The sequence below is a fragment of the Telopea speciosissima genome, unplaced genomic scaffold (assembly GCF_018873765.1).
Source record: "Telopea speciosissima isolate NSW1024214 ecotype Mountain lineage unplaced genomic scaffold, Tspe_v1 Tspe_v1.0025, whole genome shotgun sequence".
Classification (NCBI taxonomy): Eukaryota; Viridiplantae; Streptophyta; class Magnoliopsida; order Proteales; family Proteaceae; genus Telopea; species Telopea speciosissima.
This window is the reverse complement of record NW_025317361.1, coordinates 200-18,174: the sequence shown is the minus strand read 5'-3', so window position 1 is coordinate 18,174 and position 17,975 is coordinate 200. Positions and strand designations below refer to the sequence as shown.

General features: G+C 39.2%; 1 protein-coding gene across 1 annotated transcript in view; it reads left to right on the top strand.

Moving 5' to 3' along the window:
- Nucleotides 1–16,331, top strand: part of LOC122647327 (ascorbate transporter, chloroplastic-like) — a 62,083-nt gene extending 45,752 nt beyond the window's left edge. Inside the window, exons 5-11 of the mRNA XM_043840749.1 lie at nucleotides 766–981; nucleotides 1,745–1,954; nucleotides 10,066–10,203; nucleotides 11,227–11,328; nucleotides 14,346–14,411; nucleotides 15,986–16,070; nucleotides 16,167–16,331. Coding sequence (XP_043696684.1) covers nucleotides 766–981; nucleotides 1,745–1,954; nucleotides 10,066–10,203; nucleotides 11,227–11,328; nucleotides 14,346–14,411; nucleotides 15,986–16,070; nucleotides 16,167–16,264 — 915 coding nt within the window. The 3' untranslated portion in view covers nucleotides 16,265–16,331. The remainder of the gene's footprint in view (nucleotides 1–765; nucleotides 982–1,744; nucleotides 1,955–10,065; nucleotides 10,204–11,226; nucleotides 11,329–14,345; nucleotides 14,412–15,985; nucleotides 16,071–16,166) is intronic.
- The last annotated feature ends 1,644 nt before the right edge of the window (nucleotides 16,332–17,975 follow it).

Below are 17,975 nucleotides of genomic sequence, written 5' to 3'. Positions count from 1 at the left end.
CTCATTTGAGCTGCAGCTTTTGCTCTTTTTCAGAGCCAGCCGTTCTTCCTCTTCCACATCGGCAATCCACCCATCTTCTGGTGAATGTGTTGGCCAACTGAATGTGTTGACAACAATGGCAACACACACGACACTTTGCTCAACACTAGCAAAGACAGGCCTTCTATTTATTATTTTCTATCCTTTTGTAAACTTGTTATTTTTGACATGAGAAATGACCAAGTGTAGATCTGGAAAGCTAAACTAAGGTCGACCTTGAAGAATGATTCAATGCACATGATGCATTTCTATTTTTCGTGGGAACATGTGCTGCATCACTGTTTCTTTCATTTGTTCCAACTATACATAAATTGCACTTCATATGTTTTTTTGGTCCAGCTTATCTTAACCCTTTAATAACTTAATTCTGTCATGTTTAAAACGTGATATCTCCTCTCCAGTTTTATCAGTAAACTATATTATTAACAAACAACAAACACCATGAGACTTCCCCTAGTATATGCATAGTTAATTCATCCATCATTAAGACAAAGAGGTACATGCTTAAAGCTGAAATCTCTCTAGCACTAGGACTCAGAGATTCTCTCTTCACATTTTGATTATCTCTTTCAATTATTGTCATGATACATCATTTTGATTTAATTATAACTTAGGATGCTTCCATGTTGGGTGCTCGAATCTTCTACTTTTTCTGTGTTGAACTATACTGGACCTAAATTTCTTTGCTAAGGAGTGGGTTAATTCATCAAATAATTTTTTTTTCAGGGCGTTGCTATGCCAGCTATGAATAATATACTCTCGAAGTGGGTTCCAGTCTCTGAAAGAAGCAGATCTCTTGCATTTGTATACAGTGGCATGTACCTTGGTTCTGTCACGGGCCTTGCCTTTTCTCCTATTCTAATCCACAAATTTGGTTGGCCCTCTGTATTTTTCTCTTTTGGTTCCCTGGGAAGTATCTGGTTTGCATTATGGCTGAATAAGGTGAGTCTGTGATCCTCTTTGTTAATTTACATTTTATTTTCCTGAACCTGATTATGGAATTGGGAAAATAAATTCTAGCTTCTGCCCTAAAGTAAATCTATAATATACTGGCCTAGTTGGAAGAATGAGCTGTCCGCTAGCACTATGCATTGCAATTTCTTTACAGGCAGAAATCTTTCTCCACTTTTCGTCTTTCGTCTAAGAAAGTCTCTCTCTCTCTCTCTCTCTCACTCACACACACACTCACACTCACACTTTTTCTTAATAAAATAGTAAGCAACTATACTATTTGATAAAAAAAAGAGCTACCCAGTGCACAAGGCTCCCGCTACTGCAGGGTCTGGAGGGGCAAATGTACGCAACCTTCCCCCCTGCTTCGCAGGAGAGGCTGTTTCCAAGTTTTGAACCTGCAACCAATAGGTTGCAATAGCGCAACTTAACCGTTGCGCCAAGGCTCGCCCACTCAACTGCACTAATTGGTGCCCCAAAATAAATATCCTCTCTCTCTGATGCTCCAAATGTTATTTGATGCATAGTTCTTAATATGGATTTCGTTTCAACCAAAAAATACCAAGTTTCGACCAATTTTGACCAGCCCATGACATGTTGAGTTTTGCCCAGAAAATACCAGGTTTTGGTCGAAACCTGGAAAATCTTGGTTTCGGCCAGGGTCAAAACCAGTCTCGAAACTGAGATTTAGAACCTTGGTTTCGTGGAAGTTTCTCTGAAACTTATTTTCCTTTTCTTCTTTGGCTTTTCATAGGCACACAGCTCACCGAAAGATGATCCAGACCTTTCTGCTGATGAAAAGAGCCTTATCTTGGGAGGCAGTGCCTTGAAGGAACCTGTTTCTGTCATTCCATGGAAATTAATTTTGTCAAAAGCACCAGTTTGGGCGCTTATAATCTCCCATTTTTGTCATAATTGGGGAACTTTTATTCTTCTTACGTGGATGCCAACATATTATAATCAGGTATTTGAATTTGTCTAGAGTTGGAGATAAAGATTATGTAGTTTGATGATACATTCACATCTATTTAATGTTTAAACTCTTGAGGAGTAGGAACTACTTCAGAAGGCATGGTAAAATGAAAATAGGTTTTGACTTTGTTATGTGTATTGTCACCATGACTTCATATTCAGGTGTTGGATTTACATACTTCAAAGTAAGGTCCCAAAAGAATTTGAATTTCATTATGTCATGGTGTGGCTTAATCCTAATCCTGTTACATTTGGAGGTTTGACGCAGCATAAGTATTGCCATTCAGCTTTAGTAGAGATTTATTGAAATCTGTAATCAGTAACCTACGTTGTGATTTTTGGCTTCAAAACCACCAGTTAGGGTTTTCTTGGGAGAGTAATTGCTATTAGCTCCCGAGTAATTGCTATTAGGGGCTTGCAAATTCTTGAACAAGACCAGAGCCTGGTCTTTTTTTGGTAGATCACAATTAGTGAAGGGTTGATGAGTGTAGCTTTTGGAAAGAGCATTTTTATTGGGTAGTGTGTGTGACTCTTGTTGCAACGGCAAGGTTGCTCCATTGTGACCAAGTGGTCACAGGTTCGAGTCTGGAAACAGCCTCTTTGCGAAAGCAGGGGTAAGGCTGCGTACATTATGACACTCCCCAGATCTAGTGTACTGCAAAATATGTAAAAATCTTCTGCTTCTGTGTTCTTTCTTGGTTATTTTTCTCTGTTGCTCTGTTGCCATATATCTCACGGTCAGACATACAACATGGCTTATTCATGATCATTATCTATTTTATATACGCAAAACTTCATCAGCCCATTCTTTCCATTATTGTGTACATATGATGATGAATAGACAGTACTCAGGACTTGAATTAGTTTATAACTATATCAGTCTCATTTTTGAAATAATCAGTAACTATTCTTGCTGGCCAGTGGATTAGTTTATTAACAGAAGGTGTCCTTGATACATCACATTGCTTAATAGTTAATACCTATCCTGTAGCTATTCTTCTGAAACAATTTAAAGCAACACTTCCTGAAAGCAACTAGAAGACAATTTTTCCATCTTTTTTTTTTTTGGATGGATGAAAAATATATAAACGAAGCACAAAAAATCTTTCCCCCCCAAAAAATATAAGTGGAAAGAACATGAAAGAATACAAGGAGAAAGCTCCACAATAAAACAACGGACTAACCTACAGCCTAATCAAGCTGAAGGGAGACCACCCAAAGAGGAACAAAGGACAACATCAAACCCAAACAACCAATCACCTGTATATAAAGTTGTCCTTCCCATTAGGATTATAGGGAGGAATGGGAGGAATCACCCAACTCCCACTTTGATTCTTGGAAGCTAAGGAAAGACTCTCCTGAGCCAAAATGGCACCATTAGATCCAAATACTCCCCTACCATTGACGATAAAAGTACTATCATCCACACTAGTAGGAGTGGTCACCACGTCTCCGTTAGGATTATCAATTGGCACATCCTGTGCCAACTCAGACTGAGAATGCAGACGAGTCAGCGAAGCTTGCAAAGGACCTCCCAACACGGTGGCCATCTCAACATCCATCAATTCGATTTCCAAGACAATTTGAATATTACCGCCTCTCTCTCCAGGTGGTTCAACGGAATATGGGGAGCAATCCTTTTCATTATTCTCTCTCACGCTACTTAATGCATTGGATGCCCAATGGTGTGCCAGACTGGCAGAACATGAGTTAGGGGCTGCACTTGAGTAGGAGACTCAATAGGTCCCAACTGTCTAACCTCCTCAAAACACTCCAAAATAGCAAAGCTATTTGAAGTCGGCAACAATTGACTTGAAGGAGCTAGCATGTCACCAGTGCCTGCTCTATAGGAACTTTCACCAACATGGAAATTCTTGGGAAGACTACCAACAGGGCCCTCAGTCTGCAAGCTGACCAAAAGTAATGTGGCAGTAGACTTCTCTTGGAAAGCTGACCCCACCTGCAGCTCCAGCACCATAATCGGATCTTGCCGCTGCAATTCTTGAGAACCCACACACAAAGGAGCCTGGGTAGCACCACCTTCATGTTTGGAAGGCCCAGGTGAGCAGCTCCGCTTATTTTTCCGACGGCCTTGGACTTTATTCACCAGAATATGAGAAGAACCAGACTTGCAAGCTCCAAAGGAGTGCCCAAACACATGGCAGCTACTACAAGCAGGCGGCTTCCATTCGTAACGCACAATTAGGTGGAAAGAAAAACCCTCATTGTCTTCAACTTGAACGACATCCGGTAGTTACGTGTCCACAAAAACCTCTACACAGATACGAGCATAGGCCAGCCAATCTTGAGCTTTAGTTCTCCAGTCCAAGCACAGCGGAACTCCTATCATCGACCCAATAGCACACAAACCTTGCTCTCCCCATAGATGGAATGGTAATCTCGGAAGACTTAACCAAATAGGCAGTGTGGTTAAGTTAGTCTTATGCAATGGGGTGTTCTCTCCCATTGACTGAGGATTATCGGCTTACGAGCAACCATCCAAGGCCCCTCCTCCAGCACTTTAATCTTATCCGTTTCTTCAAAGAACTTAAAAACGAATAAGCTGTTCTCAAGCATAAAAGACTCCACCACAGCTGAAGGCTTCCACAATCTCAGCAAGACCTCCCTCACAAGATGAAAAGGAGGCCTTTTTCCAATAAAATGCCCAATGAGAGCATTTTTTTCACTTGCAAATATCTTCTTCCAAATCCTCTACATTAATCCTGGCCACCTTTGCATTGCCTGACCGAGATGGTGGAATGAAATGGAGATCAAGGCCTGAACTCCCAATGGTTTTACCAGCCCCAAATAGTGAGCTCCAAGATGTTGTTCCGGAAGGGAACTACCCTGGAGTGGCAGAGGATTTATTTAAATATGCATCAGAGTCGTTACGCCTTCTATTGACCTTCAAACTTATATCACCACCATCGGTATTCCTATTTCTCCCCAGAGGGGGGAAGTTAATACCATCCGAAAGAGCATCAAAAGAGATAAACCTTGTTCCCTGCTCATTCTCAGGTAACACCACCACGTTTGGAGCTCCCAAGAGTTCTGACTCTACTACACTTCTTTGGCCCAACTTCAGATGGATAGAATTCTGCCGGTTTCCAGCACCCTTCTTCTTCTTACCCATCACCAGTCTATCTTCGACTCACAGCACCTGCCTCCCAAGTTGTATCTCACCAGAGCCGATAGCCTCTCCGGCCAAGCCAGCCTAGGCCAAAACCCCGAACACCTTCTCCTTCTAGCCTCCATCCATCGAGGAAGACCAGAGGAGCACTCAAAGAAAACTTGAGGTCACAACAATGCACAGACTAGATGAATGAAAAAGAAGTTCGAAGTTAATCAGAAAAATATGCATGAAACAAATGGCAAAAGAAAGAAAAAGAGAACTCTAAACCCTGGTCTCACCCAGAACATAGATCTGGACCTAATGCCTCCGGATCAGAACAGAGCTACACTGCTAAGTACTGCCAAAACTCGGAACACACAGATCTGGACTTGTCACTGCTGTAGATCTGGGAAAAAACCACTATCGTAAACTTTGCTCGCCAGAGCCTCAGAAGCAAAGTCGAGTCTCAACCAGATCCCTCAGATGCAGAGTCCCCTGCAGTTTCCAAGAAGTCCAGATTGAGGAAAATCCACCGGCGAGCGTCTCTCTCCGCCTACTACCCCAAACCCGATAACTGTAGATCTGTATAGCTTAACCAGGCTCAGATCTGAGATCTCTATAGCTTAATCAGGGAGAGAGATGTTAACTCTTTCATTCCCACATCTTTGCATCATTCTTAGCATATGGGCTTTTGGCTTTTTGGTCCAATTTTTTTCCCCATCTTACTTTCTCTACCCTAGCCAAAGATTATTTTGGAATGGTCAAAACAAATATGGAATGGTTTATTTCAAAATACTTCTTTATACAGCAACAACAACAAACTCAGCCTTATCCCAACTTAATGGGGTTGGCTACATGGATCCAAATAAAACAAAGTAGGAGAAACTAACAAATGACAAATGACAGATGGAAAATGACGAGACAAATGAGAAATGGAAAATGACAAATGACAAATGACAAATGAGAAATGAAAAATGGAAAATGACAAATGAAAGATGGAAAAAAAGAAAAAAAGAAAAAAAAAAAAGATGAAAGATGCAAGTAAGAGGAAAGAGGCTCAGCTCAGAAAGTTAGGAGAATCTCAGCTAAATGGGGTCTGCTATATGGATCCTTGCCCTCCAATAAGCTCTATCCGAGGTCATTCTTGTACAAGACCTAGACTATGAATGTCCTTCCTCACAACTTCTCCTATGGTCATTTTAGGCCTGCCCCTTGCTCTTTTGGCTCCTTCAATCAAGATTATATCACTCCTCCTTACTGGGGCGTCCCTGGGCCACCATTGAACATGACCATACCACCTCAAACGACTCTCTTGGAGCTGGTCATTGATCGAGGCAACTCCCAAATCAGCTCTAATACGCTTATTCCTTACTTTATCCTTCCTAGTTTTCTCGCATATCCATTTTAACATCCTCATCTCTGCTACACATAGCTTCTCGATATGACATTTCTTAACTGCCCAACATTCTGCCCCATTGATCATAGCCGGTCTTACAACAGTCCTATAGAACTTTCCTTTAAGCTTTAAAGGGATACGTTGGTCACATAACACTCCGGACGCGTCTCTCCACTTCATCCATCCCACTTTAATTCTTTATATGCCATCCTCTATGTCATCTTCTTTATTTATGATTGACCCCAAATATCGAAAATAGTCATTTTGCAGTATCTCTCTTTCCCCAATTCACACCATGTTAGTATCCATCATAGTATAACTAAAATTGCACATCACATACTCTGTCTTCGTTCTACTAGTCTTAATGCCTCTTGTTTCAAAGGTTGATATCTACTGCTCTAACATAGCGTTAATCCCTTCTGTTGTCTCATCCACCAAAACAATATCATTAGCGAAGAGTATACACCACGGGACCTCATCTTGAATGCTCTTGGTTAAGTTGTCCATGATAAGCGCAAATAGATACGAGCTTAAGGTTGATCCCTGATGTAATCCAATCGTAATTAGGAATTCCTTGCCTTGACCTCCCACAGATCTCACCCTAGTCACCATGCTCTCGTACATATCTTTAATTACATCCGCATATTTACTTGACACCCCTCTCTTCACTAGAATATGCCAGATTAGATCGCTAGGGACTCGGTCATAGGTTTTTTCCAGGTCAATAAAAACCATATGCAGATCCTTTTTGCTATCTCTATATCTTTCCATGAGCCTCCTCAATAAGTAGATCACTTCTGTCATGAATCTACCTGCCATAAATCCAAATTTGTTCACCGAGATATGAGTCTCTCTTCTCAAATGGGCTCTAATAACCTTCTCCCAAAGTTTCATAGTGTGACTTATTAGCTCTATGCTTCTATAGTTATTGTAGCTTTGGATATCACCTTTATTTTTGTAGATCGGGACTACAATGCTTCTCCTCCAATCATTTGGCATCTTCCTTGTGTTCATAATCATGTTATATAGATTGGTTAACCAATATACTCCACATCCTCCTAAGGACTTCCGCACTTCTATTGGAATCTCATATGGGCCTGGTGTCTTGCCTGCTATCTTTCTTAAGGCTTCTTTAACTTCCGCCACACTAACCTTCGTACATATCTATGGCATGTGTTGTCTTTTTGAATACAGTATTCATACGGGTCATTTTTACTCGACCTATCTCCATTGAGTAGGTCACAAATATATTCATCCCATCTTTGCACAATGTCCTCATCCCTTACCAACACTCCATCATCCATCATCACCCTTAATACACCTCACTTGATCGAAATCTCTACTCTTCCTTTCTCTCATCTTAGCTTTCTTATATATAGCTTTTTCCCATTCTTTTGTGTTTAGGTTGATATAGAGATCCTCATATTTCTTCGTCCTTGCCATCCCCACAATCTTCCCAGCTTCATTTCTAACATCATTATACCTCTTTTTATCCTCTGTTTCCTTAATTCTTTGCCACGTCTTAAAACAAAGTTTCTTAGACTTAATGGCTGCTTGGACATCATCGTCCCACCACCAAGTCTCCCTAGGGTTCTGATGACTACCCTTCGCTTCCCCTAGCACATTTTTGGCTACCTCCTTAATACAAGTCATCATCTTGTTCCACATTGCATTGGTGTCTCCCTCAAAGTCTACTTTCCTTATTTGACCACCTTATCAGTAAATGTCCTTAGGGATCCCTTTTAATCTCCACCACCTTATCTTAGGGTACATAGGTTCCATCCTCCTATGCTTTTGTGCCCTGAGGTACAAATCCAGGACCACCAATCTATGTTAGGTGGTTAGGCTCTCTTCAGGGATAACCTTACAGTTTGTGCACACCAATCTGTGTGCCCTTCTTGTTAGGAAGAAGTCTATTTGGCTGGTATGATTCCCACTTTTAAAGGTAACTAAGTGCTCCTCTCTTTTTTCAAAGGAAGTGTTCACAATGGAAAGATCATAAGCTACTGCAAAGTCTAGGATTGAGGTCCCCTCCTTGTTCCTCTCCCCTACCCCTTAACCACCATGTACACCTTCATATCCTCTACGATTACTCCCAACATGTCCTTTCAAGTCGCCTCTAATAATAATCGATTCATCCTGACCAAAACCCTGCATTAAATCATCCATGTGTTCCCAAAATTGACACTTACTACTTTCATCCAATCCTACTTGGGGTACATAGGCACAAACAATTGACAACCTTTTTCCACAAAACCAGTTTGATGGATATAATCCTGTCTCCCAGTCTTTTGACCTCTACAACATCATTCTTTAGGTCTTCATTTACAATGATGCCCACTCTGTTTGTATTACTATGATCTCCCAAATACCAAAATTTGAAGTCATCCAACACCTTAGCTTTGTTACCCTTCCATCTTATCTCTTGGATACATTCAATAATTATCCTTCGTCTCCTCATAACATCTACCAACTCCAGGCTCTTACCCGTTAAAGCTCCATTGTTCCAGGTAGCTAATCTAATCCTACACTTCAGGGTTGAAATATTACCTCTCACTTGCCCTTGTCTACTTATTACCATGTTCAGGCATCGGCATGGCGTGTCGCTTATTGGGGATGCCCTAGTAAAATGAGAATGTAAAGACATGAGATCAAGAGAAAAGAGATCATAACATAAAAGGCATGCAAAAGGTGAAACTTCTTTATAATCTTCATAAAAAAATATAAAATAAAGTTAAAACTCTGATCTCATCATCCTTGGCTTCCAGACATACTTTTGCAGTTAGTATGCTACACATGGCCATTTATGAAGGTTAAAAGTTGGAAATAACTCAGCTTATTCACTACTTTGAGTTATATTAGAGTAACTTGATGACTTGTTTATATTGATGAAAGTCATAGAGTTCAACAAGGGCATAGTTGTTTGTTCTCACTAAATAAAAATTACATATTTACTATTCTTTTTACAGATACTTTTCTTATGAATTGATATCTGATGCATGTTCTTTATAGTTGTCAGCCTAAATCATTTCCCTAAATCTACAATAAAGTACAAATTTTCAATATAATTACTTTCTTTTTATTGCTTCCTCTTAACATTAGATTTAGCAGATTTCTTTACAAAATTATGGAAAACAGAATAGCAGAAAACATGATATATGTGGTTTGATAAAATGTTTTACACCAAATGGAAATCTTGGTCAATTACTCAATTATTATCTCATCTGCAGATTTCAATTTGTGTTGGAGGAGGGGGCAGGATGAATGTTTGCAGATTTCTATTATTGTTATTTATTGATATATCTCTTCTGCTGCAACTTTTGAACTTATTCAACTTCCTTGAATAAACGAAGTTTTATATGATTCAATGGCATTTTCGAAGTACAGTTTACTGCTTTTAATGTTGTGTAACTGCAGCTGCAAACTCAGATTTTCCTTGTACAGGTAGTGAACACATGCACATGATATGCACATACAAATATAATAGTATATGATAGAACACAATGTTATGATTAATAGAAAAGCCCCTGAATCAAATATAAATAAGATGACAGTGAGCTTCATGTATCTTAGTTCTTCCCGCTTCTTTGTCCAGGTTTTGAAGTTCAACCTCACTGAGTCTGGGTTATTGTGTGTTTTACCATGGTTAACCATGGCCGTGTTTGCAAATATAGGAGGGTGGATTGCCGACACTCTTGTAAGCAAAGGTCTTTCAATAACCACAGTTCGCAAGGTAAGCTCTGCTGAATATTGACCAAGGAGCACATAACTGGAAAAATTATATAAAAACCTATTTTTAGTCCCCATCAAGCAGATGTTCCTGTGATTAACTGTGCCTACATTTCATTGTTGCAGAATTTAAAAGCTTCTGGTTCATGGGAATGTAAAAATTAATTGTGACAATATCACTGCATTAAAGACAAGCAATAAGAGAAAAGAATAAGAAGAGAGATTGACAGAGAAGTAGGAAGAGGAAACCTGCCCACGATTTGTGTTGTGAACAGAATAACCAAATCATGGGCAGCAGCTTATATTTATAATGTGAGGTAACATAATAACCGACACAAGAAAGAAGAGGAAAATACAATAGTGCCCCTCACTAAACCTTGGGCTTGTGGGCCTAACATAAAGACTAATACTTAACATTAATGCTCTTGCCTTGTGTTAGCTCAGGCATGCTTCCTCTTGCTTAATGGCATCCCTTGTTGCTTGTTTGCTTTCCTTTTTGAACTAGAAAGAAGAGAGGTTGACAAAGAGAAGAAGGAAGAGGAAACCTGCCCACGATTTGTGTTGTGAACAGAATAACCAAATCATGGGCAGCAGCTTATATTTATAATGTGAGGTAACATAATAACTGACACAAGAAAGAAAAGGAAAATACATTAGTGCCCCTCACTAAACCTTGAGCCTGTGGGCCTAACATAAAGACTAATACTTAACATTAACAATTTAAAATAACCAAAATTAGTTGCTTTTCCTGTTCTTATTTGACTATAAATTGTCTGGATTAATTAGCATAAAGGGTTTTTCACTCTGTATAGGCATTTAAATATAGAACCAAGAGCCCCTTTTACAATTGCTTTCACAATATTTAGTATTTTTACCTGGTGAAGCTAATCTCACTGTAAGCCACAAAGTAAAGTTATAGTAATGAGTAATGTTTTTAAGAATGATCAGTGGAATCATGATTTGACACTTTTCTGCTTTCCAGATTTTTTCTTTCAAATCTTTCCTCTAAAACCTTCTAATGCTACAGATCATGCAATCAATTGGATTCCTGGGCCCAGCCTTCTTTCTCACACAGCTGAGCCATGTCCGCACTCCAGCCTTAGCAGTGCTATGCATGGCATGCAGTCAGGTTTGATCCCATTTATTAGCAAATGGATGTGGGGCTGATTTTATGTAAACATTTTTAGAAATTATATGTTGACTTGCTTTGAGTTGGTAATTCCATTTGCCCTTTACTAGGATTATTTTATGCCAATTTAATTATTGGTATCAGAACTTATAAAGAGAATGGTAGTAATTGTATAGATTAGTATTCCCCTTGATAAAAGGGTATGAGTAAAGAACAAGTCATGATACATTCAGAACTATTTGTCACTCCACATAGCGAGCATACTGATGCTTGGGTAGTCACATGGGATTGAATATGGTTTTGGGTTAAGTTGTATGATTGTTTGTGGAGGCATAACCAGTTTGTCACAATAGCTACGAATCATTTAAAAGAAGTAGTAGAACATAAATCAAACTGAAGAATCAGAGAAATAAATATTAATAAACTAAGCTGTGTCACTATATCTGGTCTCCCAGATCAAAACTTCAAAGGAGCTTAACGAAAAGAACAGAAACCTCAAATCTACAAGCAAATTTGAGGCATAAAAAGACCAACCGACTAGAGAAAAAGCACCATAATCTCCAATGAAAAGAGAATCGACTTTAGTTAGTAATTCTTTGCTGGGCTCTCAGTATATTACTGATATCACATTCTGACATGAAACATGCGATAACTTACGGCTAATATGGCTTTAAACAGAATGGCATGGTGAAACAGGTCTCATGTGGCTGACCCCAATTAGTAGGGATAAGGCTTGGTTGAGTGGAATTAAACAGTATCAGTCACTTTGGAAGTCTAGAGAGCAGGCAGCTTAGCTGAAATTATCTTCTCCTTACTGTCCTTGTTCAACCATCTTCACATAAAAAGGTGGCTTCTCTCTACACAGTCTAATGTTTTTTTCCCCAACAGGCTGATACTTAGGGACAATGGCTAAAATTTTCTTGCACAAGTATATGTAACACTCTCTTTAGGACATGCTAAGGACTAAAAGGAAATTGATGAGAGAAGCACTCAATATGAAATATTGCTTCTATTTTAAATTATTTCCTATATAATAGGGCATGGATACTTTTTTTGTCCAGCATGGACAGGAGTCTGACATGGTAACCCCGCATTACATATAGGGAAAATTACAAGATTATCTACAATAGCGTTTCACATTACAAAATTAACCATTCAATCTTTGGTTTAACAGTATTATCTAAAATAAACATTTGCATTACAAAAGTAGCCAATACAGTGTTTTCTTTCATCTTAGTATGTATTATGACATTTTTACCCCCACTTTCCTCTTCATCTTCTTTTCAATCACCACTGTCACCATCACCCAGAAACCCTAACCCTAACGAATTGAAAACAAATTAAATCAAAGTTCACCCAGAAAGAATTGCAAGAGCACTGGAAATCATTCAAACGCTTAATCCATGATCCAAAAAATCCAATTTTTTTTATGAAAAACAGATGGTAAGATCTAGAATTTTAACTCTTGCAATTTGAACTTCATAGGGAGGATCTAGAATTCCAGAGAGTGAGAGAAAGATGTACGGATTCAAGAGCATGAGTAAGGGAGACTTAGAGAGGAGGGGACGCTTTACGCAGGGTTGAGCTATGGAGAGAACAAGGTTCAATATGGATTCATACGGAAGGTATACAGAATCCTTTTTGCCCAGATCGTATTCACCACGATCATCTTGTACACTCCCATCAATGATCTCCTTTGGGGAAGTTCCGGCCTATTGCTGTTCTTCGCCTTCTTGCCCTTGATTATTATGTGCCATTGTACATTTATCACCAGAAACATCCGTTGAACTTTGTATTTGTTGGGCTGTTTCACTGCATCCCTGAGTATCACTGCAGGGTAATTTGTGCAAATATAGAAGGAAAAATTGTACTACAAGATGGTAAAATTTAAGAAGAGAAAGGTTAAAACTACTGCAATAAGCTCCTCTCAAACATTTTGTTTACTTGTGATGGTATTCGCTCATACAATAGAATAAAGAACGCATTCCTCCATGAGGGATGGTTTATATGAACTCATATTTTGATTCAATCTATTGGGATGCTCAATATTGTGCCACCATAGCCCAGAAATCCAGTAATGTTAGAGATGCAGGAGGACAGTTGAACTCCAGTGAAAGGGCAGCATGACCATCCGGACGACGAAGCACCAGTTTTAGAAGAAAGGTGAAATTGTCCAATTCGTAAGAGGTTGAGTACAAAAGTTACTAGTTTAGCTACTTTTGTAATACCGATCTTTCATATTGCTATATTAGTTAAATGAAACATTAGCTAGTTTTGTAAAGTGAAACTTGATTCTAGCTAATCTTGTAATTTTCATATTAGTCACCTAAGTGTGACGATAATCTTGTTTTTCTTCATGCTAATACATACAGGTTTGTTTTTACATTAGGAAATCTCTCGTTAGGAAACCATAGTTGGGGGAGAGAAGACTGTAAACTGACATGTATTACTGAGCAATGAGACCTTAAGCAGGGTATTTATACAGGTTAGAGGACCAAAAAAAAAAAAAAGAGAAGGAAACCAACCCCGAGTCCCCAATTACCTAGCCCTACTACCTAATTTAAATAACAATCTAGACCATTACTATCTCTAAGATCGCAAATACTCATGTGTGTGTGTGTGTGTTTCTCTTCTCTTTTTTGGAGAATAATTGTAGCAGGTGTGCGCTGCTATGTCAACATGCATATCCATGTTGAAGCGGTGATAGATGTTGGTACGGCCAGAAAATGTTAAAATGGCTAATCCTTGTTATGTATATGTTCGTGGGGTCTTGCGAGTGAAGCAAAAATGCAAATTCATTACTAGGGTAGAACCGAGCTCAACTTCTTCTTCTTCTTTTTACGATTCCTACTATCTCACATTCATCATTGACTGTTATTAGAAGCAAAATGTTCAATTGACATTTCTGTATACCTTTTGATGTTACTCTTAATTTCACTTCATTTACTATCCTGTTTCCTCCAGTCAACAATTTCTAATGTAATTAAACTTGATTGTACATATGTTACTTCTTACAGGGATCAGATGCTTTTTCACAGTCTGGTCTCTATTCTAATCACCAAGACATTGGGCCACGTTATGCAGTAAGTTTCCCCTTGATATCTTGCCTACTTTGTATGAGATATTTTTTAATGTTTCTGTGGTTTGAGCTCCAGAAAAGGTTTCTCTCCATGTAAGTTGATTACCTCCATGGTATTTATAGATTTATTTTGTTCAGAAAACAAAAGGTAACATTGCATGCAAAAGGCAATAAAACAACAGTGAGGGATAGCTGAATAGTTCATGCACATTGATTATCCGTAAGCACCAATAAGTCCCTTAGTTGATCAAAGTGGAGCTGCATGAAAAATTCATCTATGTTGCAATCTTTGGGATCTTAAGTTTGTGTTCTCAAGTATTATTACATCTGCAATCTTTGGGGCCCTCAGTTTGTCCCTTTTCTTCTGTTTTGAGTTTTCGAGTGAGTAGGGGCCATTGCTTGGTGTGATGGTAAAAATCTTGGGCTGCTGTACTTGTGTGAAGGCATAGCGTAAAATACCAAAGGTTAGGCCTGTCCTAATCCACTCCTCCCAGGACCCTGCAAAAACAGGATTTTCTGAGGGGTCAGGTGGGGTTTTGGTTAGCAACATTTTCTATTATTTTTCCTAATTTTTATCCAAGGCTTTGGGGACATAAAAGATTTATATATTTGAGAAGTGCTAGGAAGGGATGTATTTCTACCAAACACCACAATTGCCACCTTATGCACTGGCGCTAAAGAAATAGGTCGACCAGAATCATGAAGTTTTCAGTAGGCAACCTGGTTTTGGGTTGGAGTAGGTTAGTCAGGCAAGGCTGTTTTGACATGTCAAGGGACCCTGACTGTTGGCACAGCCAAACAAATCTGCAAAATATTTCCTTTCATTAGTTGGCTACAGACTCCAATGGGAAGCGTGATGCTGCAGACCACTCCAGCAAAGAGGCACTGGTGAGTGGAGATACGGTGGCAGAGTTTTTTATTTTTATTTTAATATGAACTGGATAGCTATATATAAATGGAAGGTTTCTTTTATCCTTGGCATGAAAGGATATAAAAAACTATAGAAAATTAGGATGACACAAACATTTGTAAAGTGATCTGGGTGCTGACTTATGCTGGATCCAAAATTCTAAACCTTCCTGGGTACTCATTTGAATCAAAGGAGCTCATGGGGAAGACCTTAAAGGCCAAAATATAATTCGAGGAAACGAGTTGAAATAGCAATAACAATCAAAATCTTATCTTTTCATACTTCATTATTAATTTTCTTTTTGCTAACGGCAGTATCCAGGCCTTCAGCCTAACTATTCCCTCAGGTCCGTGCGAGCCCCACAGTCACAGGACCGGGTCATTCAAGGATTTAAGTGGAAAGCCAATTAAATCCAAGGTGAGTGGCCCCAGGCATGTAAGAGGAGTCAAACACAGGTCGCCTGTCGATTTAGATCAGCACCCATGCCAACTCCGCTACCCCCTTGGGGTTTCTTTTCATACTTTATAAAATTATGAAATATTAACAAATATCTGTAGACTTGCTCCTTTTGTTTGCACATATCTCCTTCATATGTTCATCGATACAAGGAATCTTTCAACTTTGGCTGTCTGTCAACACAATTTGTTATGTAAATTTTGGAAACATAGGGAGTATTGCTGGGACTATCAAACACTGCTGGAGTGCTTGCTGGTGTCTTTGGCACGGCTGCCACTGGATACATTCTCCAACGAGGTACAGCCATGAAACCAGCACTGTTTACTTAATTGCTGTAAGGTGTCACCTTTGGTTGAACTTAATTACTTGGATCTTTGAATTTAACTCTTTCAGGTTCATGGGATGATGTCTTTAAAGTTTCTGTCGCCTTGTATATCATCGGCACATTGGTTTGGAACTTCTTCTCAACTGGAGAGAAAATTATCGAGTAGGGGAAATATGAAATGATAGAAAGAAGGGAAAGAAAAAGATGAAGCTTATAATGAAGGCACAGAATTCGTAAAGGTCCAAAGAAGAGAAACATAACTAGAATATCAGGTCTCAGGTGAATGGAGCTAAACGTGGCCAAAACCAATATGAGGTTGACTCATTTGAAGCTGTGCCCCACCAATATGAGGCTGTTGCTTGGCTTGAAAACCATCTTTGCACTGGTTTCTAAAATTCCTTTAATTCTTATATATATGTTTTAGTTTAGAAAATTTCAGGTAGTTCTTCTTGGACCTTTTCACCCCTGTTGACACTTGCAATAATTAAGCGAAAACCTCATGGGTAACCTTGAATCTCTAGTGAAGTTTTTTTGGGTGAAAGAACATCCTTTAGAAACTTAACAAAGATTACATAATTCAGAAGTTGCACCAGATATTACCTGGAAAAAAAATCCTCTGCAGTGCCTTGATCTTGTGGTGCCTTGTAGTTCAGGCCTGAGAGCTCAACATGTGGAAGATGCGACATCCAATGGTGTCGAGCTTGAGACTAAAGGAAAAAAAAACTGGGTCAATCGAGCTCGCACCGTTGAATGAAGCATCTTCCATGTGTCGAGCTCTCAGGCCCGAACTGCAAGGCACCGCAAGATAAAGGAATTGCAGAGGATTTTAATCCATATTACCTCCATAGACTTGGTAGTTCTAGATCTATTACCTAATATATGAGCTGGCCTAACTGCCTTCCTTGTCATTTTATTAATATATACATCCTCAAGACGATCAAAATATGATATGATATTAATTAAGTGACGGAATAGCTTCCAAGGATATGTATGAAAATTCTCCTTTTTTAGCCAGAGCACCATTTGAGTAGAATCAGTCCATACTTCTATGTACTTGATGCCTTGTCCAGTTGCTTCTTGTAATCCTTGTTCAATGATTTATTCTTCAGCTTCATCTGCAGATTTTACACATTCATAATCTATTGAAAAAAACATAATTCTTAGGGAAATTTACGTTTACCACCACTGTGGTTTCAAACTATTATGTCTACCACCCCTAAAATGTCATTTATTTCAAAAACCTCCCTTGTATATTGCCCAAATTTTATCTAAATGCCCATAATACCCTGAATAGCACTTCGTTCCATATTTACCTCCATTAGGGTGAATTGCTATTACATTTTTACCCCCATTAAGGATGATGATATCATCTTCTTAAAACTGAAAGACGAAAACACAGTGAAGAAAATGAAAACCCATCGCTGCTCTCCATCGCCATTCCTAACAACTAGTCTTTGCTCTTCAATTCTGTCACAGAAATGACATTGCCCATCGAGATCTCAAGCCCCAAAACCTTCTCCTTGAAGATCAGGGCAACCTTAAGGTCTCTGATTTCGGTCTCTCTTCTCTCCCAGAGCAATTGAAAGATGGGCTTCTCCACACGGCCTGCGGTATGCCCGCATATACAGCCCCTGAAGTGGTTGGACGAAAAGGCTACGACGGAACCAAAGCAGATGCTTGGTCCTATGGTGTTATCCTCTTCGTCTTCCTCGTTTTCGACGATTCAAATCTTGCCGTCATGTACCCGAAGATTCGCCGTCCGGATTTTCAGTTTCCGTCGTAGTTTTCAATGCCGGTGAGGTGGGTGATCACTTGGCCACTTGACCCAAATCTTGAGATCCGCATCAGTATCGAAGCTCAAATGGAAGTGGGTTCGT